Raw genomic sequence first — 11,867 nt, forward strand, 5'->3', positions numbered from 1 at the left:
AAGCCATACATTTCCATTAAATGTTATCCCTTCCCTTCAAATTATCTTATATTAATTAACTAGGAAGACAAGCAGTTGTGGAAGACACAGACGTGAACGGATTAAGGTATTAAGCAGCACAGCAATGAGTAAGCAAGAACAACTCTACTTCAAATTTTGGAAGAGACAAAGACGTGAGGAAGAACATCCACTGCGAGTTTGAAAAAAGGTTCCTCTGCAGAGGCAAATGAATTATCTCCGCAGATTGATGAGGAAAATGAGTTTTCACTTTCACTACTATAATAATAATCATAAGGCTTAGGCTCATGCTCCTCTCGCGAAGCTTCTTTGCAAGAAGGCTCTTCTGGTGAGTAAAATATGACATCATGAGGAAGCTTGAAACTGACCCTTTTGTGTGATTTCCCACTTAAGCTTGTAGTAGTTATGGACGAGCAACTTGGCATTATTCCTTCACCTTCTTCATCACGATTGAAGTGTCTTTCCAAGCATAAACTGTCTTTGGCTTCAGCTATCAAAGATCCATGTGATTGGCTTAAACATGGGTGCACCTTTTTCTTAGACTGCTTACATGCACCCACTGAGAGTGCACCACTCTTCATGTAGCCTGGCTTCAAACCGGGAGAAGCTAATATCCAATCTTTTAGTGTCAGTTTTGGAATCTTCTTCTCTTCCGCCCCCATCTCCATATTTCCTTTTAAAATCTTGCACGACCATCCTGGGCTCTCTGTCTTCTTACTCTTCTTGGCTATGATAAGATCTTTGCCTGATGACCCTGACCTGCCATCTCTAGCACTAGGTGATTTAGATTTTTGGTCTGATTTTGGGTGCCACAGAGTGCAAAGGTTAGCACCCATTATCGTATAAGAAATCAGATGAATGTATCTGAAAGAGAAGTCACGGGGAGGAACATAATGAGATTAGTGAACTGGTTCAGTATATTTCAGGGTTTATAAAGGGGTAATGAGACTGAGACGGAGTGACCTAAAGCAAAAAATGGATCTTCAGGACCATAATCGCTACCTGGTTATTATCGGTGTTGTATTTTTCCAAGTACTAAGGTTGTTAGCAAAATACATGACTTTTGGAATTTGACATCATTTTCTCTTTATTCTAAATTTTATTTTGGTGGTTAGGATTGCCGTATGGCGACAACAGAAACGTGAGTTCCAAGCATTTATCTTCAGGATTACGAGACGGTTTCTAGGTTGATCCTCCATCAAATACTTCTGATAGAATCTAAATGTGACGAAATTTGGTGGTAAAAATAATGATGGGAAAAACAAAAGGACAAAATTACCAACAAGAATATATTATTATTATTTTAACTATAGTGACACAGTGTAGCTTGCCATAGGCAAACATCATGCGTTGTTCTTGGTGGCTAACAAGGCCAAGGAACCTAGTGCTGTAATAGATCATAACTAGTTGGATATGCCATTAATTATACAATATTTAAGTAACTTGCGAATGACAGGCACCATTTGTCAACTCGTTCGTTGAATTGTGATCCTGTTCCACTCTTTAAGCCAGAGTCTCACTCTTGCTAAGATGAAAGTACTCAACAATTAGCTGAAATTATAATCCATATAACACAAAATATGTTATCTCCTTCGCAGACACATTAAATCAGATTCCAGAACAATGCATTTATAAACTTACTGGATAAAAGTTCAGCTTATGAGCAATGTTCTACCAAACTTGGTAAAATGACACTAGATGTCAAAGTTTTTTTTTTTTTAAAATACATTTTAATTTTTTTTTAAGAATTAGGGCAAAAGATTTGTAATTTTAAGATTTTTTTTTTTACCGGTAATTATTTTTTTTTCTTGAGATTCCATCTAATTATTCACTTTCTTAAAAATACGGATTCTTTATAATTTTAATGCAAATTGTAGCTTATAGTCTAAATTTATTTATGTAAATTTTATTTCACTTAAGTAAAATCTATAAATAATAAAGAAAATTCGCTTACATCGTGTGAGCAGTTCAAGCAACTTGTCAGTGTCAAGGCAATGGCAGCGGGGAGAGAACCAAGTTCAATGAACAAATAGTTGGTGTACACCTGGACCTAGGGATTCTGAAGAACAAATCAACAACATCCTGGACCATGTTAGCAAGACCATAGAACCTAATAAGGAACACAAAGATGAACTAAGGCGTTTCAAACTTCTCCATGTGTTCAAAGTGGTCAAGAACAGGAGGAATGTTCTGCAACTGGGAGGTGTCGGTTAAGGTTTTGAAGACAAAGTAGTAAACTTTTGGAGTTGGATCACTGCTATTACCTTCGAAGGAATCAAGTGTGAAGAGAAGAAAAGGGTAGTGAAAGTTGTGTCTTTGACAAGTTGCTTCAACTGCTCACGATGTAGGTTCACTTAACCAAATTTTACAAATTTTCTTTGTTATTTGTAAAATTTGCTTAAACAAACGTTTACGTCAAAATTACATACGTATCCGTGTCTTTAGTGCTGAAATCCGATCGTATAGGATTAAGAAGAGTTGAACATTTTGATGATGTAACGAAACGGAGAGCAGAGCATCTCATGACGACATAAATTAACTTTCTACATGGCATGGTCATCGTAGTACGCAAATGATCAAGTATCATACATCTAGGTCACGTATTAATTTATGCATCAGTAAATTAGAATTTAACTTCTCTAAAATGAGAATTTTGAAGATAGTAGAGTGAAAAATTATACGAAATAATTAGACATCATAACAAGGTAAATCCCCAATGAGAAGCAACAGCAAACTGTTTGTGGCATTTGAAAGCGCTCGAAAACAAGTTAGTAATATACTCAAATGAACCTGAATAGGTTTACACAAGACATTACAAGTAGAGTGTGAGGATCGATTCAACTGAGAGCCCAACAACAACCACTACAGTAAAATTATGTTTTTGGTTGTCATAACAACATTAAAGCTAAGAAAGGTCCAGGCTCAAAAAAGGTACCGACGGGATAAATATGGTACATGTCCTAATTCTACATCGAAATATATAAATAATCAATCATCATTTTTAAGGCAATCTAAACCACAAAAAAAAGACACATGGTTTTCTAACAACTTATCTCGCCAAAATGTATGATCACAAAGAAGCTTCCTTCTTTTCCCACAAATATCTGTTACTGGCTTTTTGGTTTCTCAATCTTCACATACGGTAAAACACCCATTAAATGAAGAACTTTAGGAGACCACCCACGCTGTTGAGCACGGCAAAACATCAAGAATGTGTTCGCAAAGTAGGAATTAAAACCCATGAACACATGCCACAAAGCATGACCCTGAGGGTTAATAGGCCAACGGGATATCTCCTTGCAGAAAACACGATCGCAGAACCCAAACAAACTGCCAAATACAAGAGTAACTAGAAATAGCTTTGCGAGCCGCTTGGCAGAAACATCTTGAGTGTAAATGTAATACTTGTACATTCTCGGAATGCAGAGGAGAATGAGAATGATATAATGCACTTTGAAGCCAATACCAAAACGGAACACTGAATGGGCAATGGCAAAAACTGCACCATACACAAAGAGGAAGATGGGCATTGTACTGCGGTAATGCCAATCTGGTGAGTAGAGGATGTACATGTACAGCAGCACCTCCCATACCATTGGAGTTTCATCACCTTGCTGTTGCCTAAAATAAAGCACAACATCTGAACAATAAATAGTCATCCAAAGCAGGAACATTGAATCATTGATGAGCAAACTAAATAATCAATCTACCCAGTTTTACAAGGGGAAAAACAACAACCTAGTAGTATTTGTTCAATGGAAGAAAAATGTAACTGAAGATTAATTCCTATGAACAATCGTTCAGTTATCAGCAAAAGCATCGTTTTTCAGTGAATAAAATTGATAACTTGTCCCCAGAATTATTAACTATCTAGCTCAGAATTATTTTATAGCTCCCAATTTATAAACTCACATGACAATCCTTCTTGTATCTCACTTTGGTCCTAAAGTTGGACTAACGTGAACTAACAATATTAATAAATTTCATACATTTCTTTAAAATTATTTAATTAATAAAAAAGAGCGAGAGCTGTTGATTCAGTCATCCAGTGTTGTAAAATTGCTGCCTTGGCAGCACAAGCCACCATGGTGGGCTGAAATTGAGCAAACCACTTCAGACAACAGACATGCATGGCATTGAAGGTTCTGCATGATGGCAAACGGAGGCCAGTGTTCTCTCAGGTGCAATGACAGTTATGGTGATCCAAGCAGAAATGGTAGACAGGGATTTTTTAAAAGGTTTTTTTTTTTAATATTTTGTAATAAGAATTGTTATATGAAATCCAGAGGGTGCAACAACAACCACACTAACAACCTCATCAAACTGTATGAACTCCATACCCATCCATCATCTCTGGCAATTGTGTGACCAACCCCATTCATCTCCAGTGAATGATCTAAATGTAAACCTGAACATAATCCATTCTCCATTCACATATCCTCTCCTCCTCCACAAACCTCTCCTGCGATTTGGGCCATCTCTGTCTACACTCTTTCTGATTCTTTGCTCATGTTATTCCCCCATCATTCTTCCATGTTCTCACTTCCCCTGTTCTTTGATTCTCTCCTGTTTTGACTAGCGGCTGTCTTTTCCTCTCAAAGAGGTAGTTAAAACCAGGATTTTACTTCAAATTGTAAGAATTTAATTAGTCACTATGCCATTGGTCACAGTGCCATCCACCATAAGTACATGGTGAATTGTTTACTTTCCCCCATCCACCATTTATAACAGAGGTGTCCACACTCCCTTCATAGTAGTATGGAATATAGATTAACTAAGTTGAACAAGTGAGATAGAATAAATAAAACAGTGATTATTGGGATTCTAGGGAAAAAAACACTAACGGTTCAAAAACATGAAAATCAAGCAAACCATATGCATATGAAAGATGTTAATGTATGCATATTGATGGTGATAAACATATAAAACTTATTCCTTGCGAGCGCCTTAAATCCAAATTCTTCAATTATGAAATTAACAGATCTATATAATGACAAAATCATTTTGTATCATACAAACTTAAAACAAAATGGAACCTTTCATAAAAGCAAACATTAATTCATTTAAACTAATGGAAAAAAAATGATGGAGATACTTACACATGTTGCAGTGTGGCATGGTACAACATGCTTCCAATGGCAAGTGTCATATTTGATACATGAAGAACACTAAATCTTTTCTCAAATCGTTGTCTTAATGCATTTATAAGACCCATCAGAGCCAGAAGTATCGTTGGGATGTTGGATATTGTGTTATAAAATTCAGCAATGTAAGATGAATATGCATAATTTTTTTCACAACACTCTTTGGTGGATGTGACTGGACCCCAGAAGCTAGATATAGTTTCTGCCATTCTCCTCTACAACCTGATTATTGATTTATCTGTATTCGGAGCTACAGAATTAAAAAAAATCCTGCAAAACCATGTAGCAACATGTCAAAATCCAATCAATCAAAATATTTGTTTGTAAGGGTGAAAGCAATCAAGTCAAGCAGTTCTCAAATATCACGTACACACAACTGTTAATTCACAATGAAAGCCTGGTAAATGTACTGAGTCAGTACGACAAAATTAGTTCCAAGTGCAGATATGGATGTAATTCAATAACAATGTACTGAAAAGTATCAATAGAAAACATGTAAGGATCTACAGTTTGGTCACTACATTAAATTTCAAGATTAATTCTGCAGATAAAAATCAAGAGAGAAACCTCAAAACCCCTCACAGTGTAAACTTGAAAATCAAAAACAGCTATTGAAAAGTTCACACAAGATTTATAATACAAGCATACACACCAGAAGCTGAAGAGATATTCGGTTTTAAAGTTGTACTGCTAAAGCGTGCATCCATGACTATAGATCATGTGTAAAATTCCAAAGGAGAAAAAAATTATATCAATGCAATTGATGAAATTCAAATGGTCCTAAAATGCTTTAACTCCAATAGCCAACGACGCCAACGACGGTGAATTCTGCGATGTCAGAAATGCTAATGCAGTATTCCTTTATCTCGAGATAAAAACGGATTGAGATGCAACCGTATCGAGCAAGGAATCCAGAGGAAGCAAGATTCGTGCCTCACTAATGAAACCGAAGAGCCAGAGTGAACCACCGATCGGAAAATTTCGGAGAGATGATTGGGGAAAAGCGTCGAAAAGCTTAGAGCGTTTGGTGTGACAAAGATGAAGCGAGTAATTAGGTCTAGGGTTAGGGAAATTGGGGAAGAAAGAGAGGAAGTCCGGAAATAGAAGCAGGAGGCGTTTATAAAAAAAAATGGTGATAGTTTAGAATGTAAATGAAGTGAAAAGAGAAAGATTACCTGAAGCCACGAGCAGAGGCAATGGCCGCGAAACACACAAGATTTTGATAATGCGCGCCGTGAAATCTCAAATCACAAACCCATCGGAACGGAACGCAGCAACCCTACGCTATGCTCTGGATTTTGCGAGTCTAGTTATTTTACATGCCATTCCGTATTTAAAATTCTATAATATATTACTATATTATATATCGGGTCGGGAATCTCGTCTGGCCCACGATTCCTTCAGGCCTCATAAGTCAAACTTCTCTTTGGGCCGCATCTTGACCGAAATCAGTCCAACTCAATCTAACACCGTTCGACACTGCATTCCTAGCAGCATTTACGCGGTTTCAATGCGTTTTAAGACGGTAGAAGATTTAGTTTTATTTTTTCCCTCCTCCGAGCTAAAAGAAATATATCTAGCTTTTTTGCTAATTGTGTAGTTATAAAATGTAGTAAATGAATTTTGAATGTTTGACAAACTTTTAAGAAGTTTTAGATGTGAGCTATTTAGATATCACCTAATATTTTTAAAAGATTAATTTTATCACAATTAATAGTTCTCTGATGTCTAACATTTTTATTCTATATTTTTTTAGTTATTAATTATCAGTTTTTTAGTCATAAAGAAAAATGCATCGTGGACCAATTATAATATTTATTTATTGTAATCGATCACTTTGATATCTTTCTTTTTAAAATATCCCTTTTCAGTAGATAAAATACATCTATTTCGATGATATTTTTTGACTCACTTAATTATCAAAATTTTCATTCAAAATATTAAGCATAAAATCAAAATATACATGCTTAAAATATTTGATTTTTTTAAGCAACTCAATAATGCGTTTATTTAATAAATTTGTATTATATAATAGTTCATGACATAAATTTAACATTTGAAATTATTTGAATAAATTAAAATAAAATTTATTTTGATCAAATATATTACTAAGTTTAGAAATTGCAAGTATTAATTATATACTGGCTGCGTGAATTTGTTTGTATCCCAGTCAACCAAATTAAAGAAATGGAGATTGAAGTATGCGAAACTCTTCTACAGATGTTATTCAGGGATCAAACGAAAGTTTTAAATGAGTTATGTTGTATTAGTTTTACAAAATCCAAGAATCAATGCATGGCTACGCTCATTTGATATTCACTGAACCTACATTACATTTTACTAGCAGCTCTCGGGTTTGGAGTGAAAGTCACAGAGCAGCAGCCAATTTCCACATCGCATGACAGAGAAAAACACGAGATGAGTGTGTGACTGGATTTGGATAGAAAGTAGCTCGAGACATGCCAAATTTGTAATGTGTAACACACGTTTGGATCTACGTTCAAATAAAACAAACGCTTATTCACGTTGCATCCATATTAATTTAAATAAAATATCCTTAGAATAGTATTTTATCAAAAAAGAAATTGTGATGAAAACAGTTGGAACTTGGAAATAAACTAAATTATAGGATTACGATGATGAGTTGTTGAACAGTTTGACTGCCTGTAACTAGTAGAAACCAATAATCGTCCAACTCCGTTCCTTCAAACGCAATATGGAAAAGTGAACCTGGACGCTTATGGGACTTGTGTTCATCCAAAAATGTCGTAATTTGGACCACATTCATGCTGTAATTGAAGTAAATCTCTGCCATCGCAACGTACTTGAAAATAACGTACAAATACGACGCCGTTTCCCTCTTCTTGTTCTTACTTAATCTTGTCTCTCATCCGTACTTTGTGTAAAGCGAATAGAGGAAATTGTAAACTGAGGCATGGGATTGGGAAGGGTTCCGGTGAGGTTTGAGAGGGTAGCGGCGGCCTTTGACGCCGACGTGACGCGGGTGAGGCTCTTCAAGAGCAATGGGAGCGAGCACTCGCGAGAAGGCTTGATTGATCTGTCGGATCTTGTGAAATCGTTCATGGAGAGAGAGGAGGAAGGAGAAGATGCCGCTGTGGCTGGTTGCGAAGGAGAGGAAGGGCTTGAGATTGATTCAGAGTGGTCTGATTCTGAGAAGAGGGAGATGTTGGAGGGGATATTTGGCGAAGATGGGGATGTCAAAGAAAATATTAGGAGAGAAGTTGAAATTGATTTGGGGCTTGTGGGGGATTACTCATCGCCCGGATTCAAACGCCACCTGATGGCTCGCTTGCGTCAGAGAGGATTTGATGCAGGTGAGTACTCTGATTTTATGCAATTATTTTCCCTTTCCATTAAATATTGAAAAAAAATAACTGAGATCATATAAATTCTTTTTTCCTGTCTGTGTTGATCTAACAAGGAAGCATAATTTTTTTCCACCTAAATTTTACATAACTACCTGTTCATTTCATTTTGATGGAAGGAAATGACGTCAATTGCTTTGAATTATGATGATTTCTCACTTTTCATAACAGGACTTTGCAAATCAAAGTGCGAGAAAAATAGAAGATTCCCTGTTGGTGATTACGATTACGTTGACGTGAATATTGCTGGAAATCGCTACATTATTGAAATTTCCCTTGTTGCAGAATTTGAAATAGCTCGTCCCACAAATCAATATGCTTCGTTACTTAGTGCTTTTCCTCGAGTATTTGTTGGTAAAGTGGAAGAGCTTAAGCTGGTTGTGAGGTTGATGTGCAATGCTATTCAGGGCTCAATGAAAAGCATGGATCTGCACATACCTCCATGGAGGAGAAATGGCTACATGCAAGCCAAGTGGTTTAGTTCTTACGAAAGAACAACTAACGAGGTTGTTGCAACTAGAAAGGCATCATCACCTTTTTCTCATGGTGGGGAAACTTTCTCTACCAGAAAGTCCGTGGGGTTTGAAGCAAGATCGGTGAAATCATACAATTGTAGGGATGATTATAGGAGTAAGGATGCTTTCAGAGTTGGTCATTTGACTAATGCGTTTAATGCAGAGGGCCTTGGGATGCAATTATAGTTACATTGATGCTACATGTGCATAGGTATAGAAGTACTTTTTTTCTTTTTTGTAATTTCAGTTGATAAAATGTTGGTGTAGAAGTGCCTTAAGTGCGCCCAAGAAGTGCTGTGCTCTGGCTAAGTTTTGCCCCTTTGATTGGCACAGCAAAGTAAATAATAAATTGGTCTGTTGCTGCCTAATACAAAACCCTTCAAATGAATGTGGCGATGTGCGGCACATAAATATGGTTGGGCACAGTAGCTGAAATGTCCAACTTGCCAAATCCTGCATGTAAAATTATCTCTTGCGTATAGTGTAAAATAAAAATGTGTCTTCCAATTTAATTAGGCGCGATGTAAATGAACTAATTTATTTTTTTTTTAGTTTTTATCCTTATAAAATCTTATAATTTATTAAGAGTGTAGATCTTAACACCCGATCGAAGGAGATCTAATGGATAAAGATGGGGGTATTTTCGTTCCAAATCACAAAAAAGTGTCCAGTTTTAAAAGTTTTGAAAACCCAACTACGCCACCTGCATACGTTAGCCACATTGTTTTCATATTCCAAAATTCAACTTATGTTTTGTTTCAGAAATTCAGAAAACAGAAGGAACAGTACAGAACAAATCAAATGTGAGAAGCTCGGTAAGCAGATATGTTAACGGAAACCCAAAAAGGATCTCATAACAACCGGCCAGTTAGCTTCTCTGGTCTGTTTGATCTGGCTACAGCCGCTATGGCACATTCAAGAATCAAGGGTACCGGCTTTTTGCTTCCCACCCTATTCTTGGTACATGTAGCCTCACACAATAATTAAAAGAAAAATAAATCAGGTTAAAACGAAAAAGATAGTCACCAAACACCAAAGAAACCAGACTGTTAGGGGTGATTGAGCCAAACATCAAACTCCATGGCGAGGGTGCGGAGAAACCAGCCCTAACCCTAGAAGATTTGAGAACTGAGGGTAAACAATAACGACCGGTTACTGCCTCGTATTTATACTATCTTTACTGCTCAGCACCGCCGAAAATCACTATTACATACTACCTCCTATTCTTTTTATTAAAGAATAAATTTTTACAACATCCTATTTTCTTTTATAAAAAATAAAAAAATTAAATTTTTATAATTAAAAAAATAATTAAGTCACTTATATTTTTTATTAATATAAAATTTATTTTAAAAATATTTATAATATTAAATATTATAATAAATAATTTATATAATTAATAATATTAATAAAATAAAAATATAAAAAATTTAATAAGAACTAAAGAAATGTTGTATTTTATTTCTTATAAAAAAAAAAGGAAGAAATAACTTTTTTATATCCACTTATGCAATTTTTTTGTTTATAAATTATAAATACATGTATTAAGTAAATTTTGTTACTACTTTGTCTAGTAAATAGTAATTTTTTTAATGTGCTACTTAATCTTTAGTTGTGATTTGTTATTTTTATATTATAAATATAAAATATTTAGTGAGACATATTTATTATTATTATTTTGTTATAATGAGTGATTATACTACTATTATAATATTTGAAAAAATCACTTATTTAAAAAAAATCTTTTGTGCTGATTTTATTAAAATATAAAATTTAATTGTTGACAAATATTTTTCAAAATAAAAGAAATATTTATTCTTTTCATTTTTTAAAAAAGATTTTGCTCCTTTCGCTTGTACCTTAGCAAAGTTTTCTTTTAAGAGCTATTATCATATAATGTTTTAATTACCTTTTTGTGGTCCTTTTATGAAAAAAATAAATTATACAAACTAATAAAAACAATTTTTTAAAAGTACTAGGATATATGAATTCTATTCTTGTTTAATATTATTAAATTTAATTCCAACTATTAAATATTCTAATTTAAAAGGTTGCAGCTGTGATGAAAAAAAATGATTGATTGAAAATAGTTTAGAAACCACTGAAGTACAACTGGCCATGTGCAGCATGGTAGACGAAGAGGCATGCAAAGAAGAAGATGACCATGGCTGGCCAAAATAACCATGAACTTACAACAAGGTTTTATGACCCTTTCCAAGTCCTAGAAGTTGTGGACAAGTTGCTTAAAAATTGAAATTATCACCTTTTCCTTTGACGTATCCAATTTCTCATATATCTCGTAGAAAATAGTCCAATGACAACTAGTCTATGTAACTCATGTTGTGATGTAGGCTTAGAAATGAAATTTTCAAAATCAATGGTTTGAACACGAGTCACCCTTCTAAAATTATATATGATCCCAATCATCAAGTTTCTCGGAGTTAAATGTGCCTTTATATTTTTTAAATTAATTTAACCCAGTTCTCTTATTATTCTCTTTCATTTAAGACTTTCAAATCTTATATTTTTCTTAAAATTTTATAAATTAAATGAATCCGTTTTTTTCTTAAAATTTATCGATCAAAATATTAAATTATAGTTAAATAAAATCTCAAGACCTTAATATAACATTATATAAAATTGATAAATTTTATAAAAAGAATTCAAATTTTCTTATATACATATATATTTACTGAATTATATTAAAAAATAAACATTGTAATTAAAATAACTCATTGAACTTAATAAAAAATTAAAATTACACACCATTCAAGGATGTAAAGTACAATTTAAGAAAACAGGGG

General features: G+C 34.4%; 2 protein-coding genes and 1 non-coding gene across 3 annotated transcripts; 1 reads left to right on the plus strand and 2 right to left on the minus strand.

Moving 5' to 3' along the window:
• Positions 1-2,683: 2,683 nt before the first annotated feature.
• LOC113847212 (alkaline ceramidase-like) lies at positions 2,684-6,497 on the minus strand. Its single transcript, XM_027476175.1, has 3 exons — positions 6,338-6,497; positions 5,118-5,432; positions 2,684-3,639 (listed from the first exon to the last, which is right to left on the minus strand). Exons 2-3 carry the CDS (start codon positions 5,369-5,371, stop codon positions 3,126-3,128), a joined length of 768 nt encoding a protein of 255 aa, XP_027331976.1. The 5' UTR covers positions 5,372-5,432; positions 6,338-6,497; the 3' UTR covers positions 2,684-3,125.
• Positions 6,498-8,064: 1,567 nt separating this feature from the next.
• Positions 8,065-10,193, plus strand: LOC113848383. The gene is made up of 2 exons (XM_027477869.1): positions 8,065-8,497; positions 8,720-10,193. The coding sequence occupies exons 1-2, from the start codon at positions 8,098-8,100 to the stop codon at positions 9,247-9,249; spliced, it is 930 nt and encodes a 309-aa protein (XP_027333670.1). The 5' UTR covers positions 8,065-8,097; the 3' UTR covers positions 9,250-10,193.
• On the minus strand, positions 9,863-9,967 carry LOC113848683. The gene has a single exon (XR_003501946.1). It is a non-coding gene; the product is annotated as a small nucleolar RNA snoR109 (small nucleolar RNA).
• Positions 10,194-11,867: the final 1,674 nt, after the last annotated feature.

The sequence above is a fragment of the Abrus precatorius genome, unplaced genomic scaffold, assembly GCF_003935025.1.
Source record: "Abrus precatorius isolate BTA unplaced genomic scaffold, Abrus_2018 Scaffold8, whole genome shotgun sequence".
Classification (NCBI taxonomy): domain Eukaryota; kingdom Viridiplantae; phylum Streptophyta; class Magnoliopsida; order Fabales; family Fabaceae; genus Abrus; species Abrus precatorius.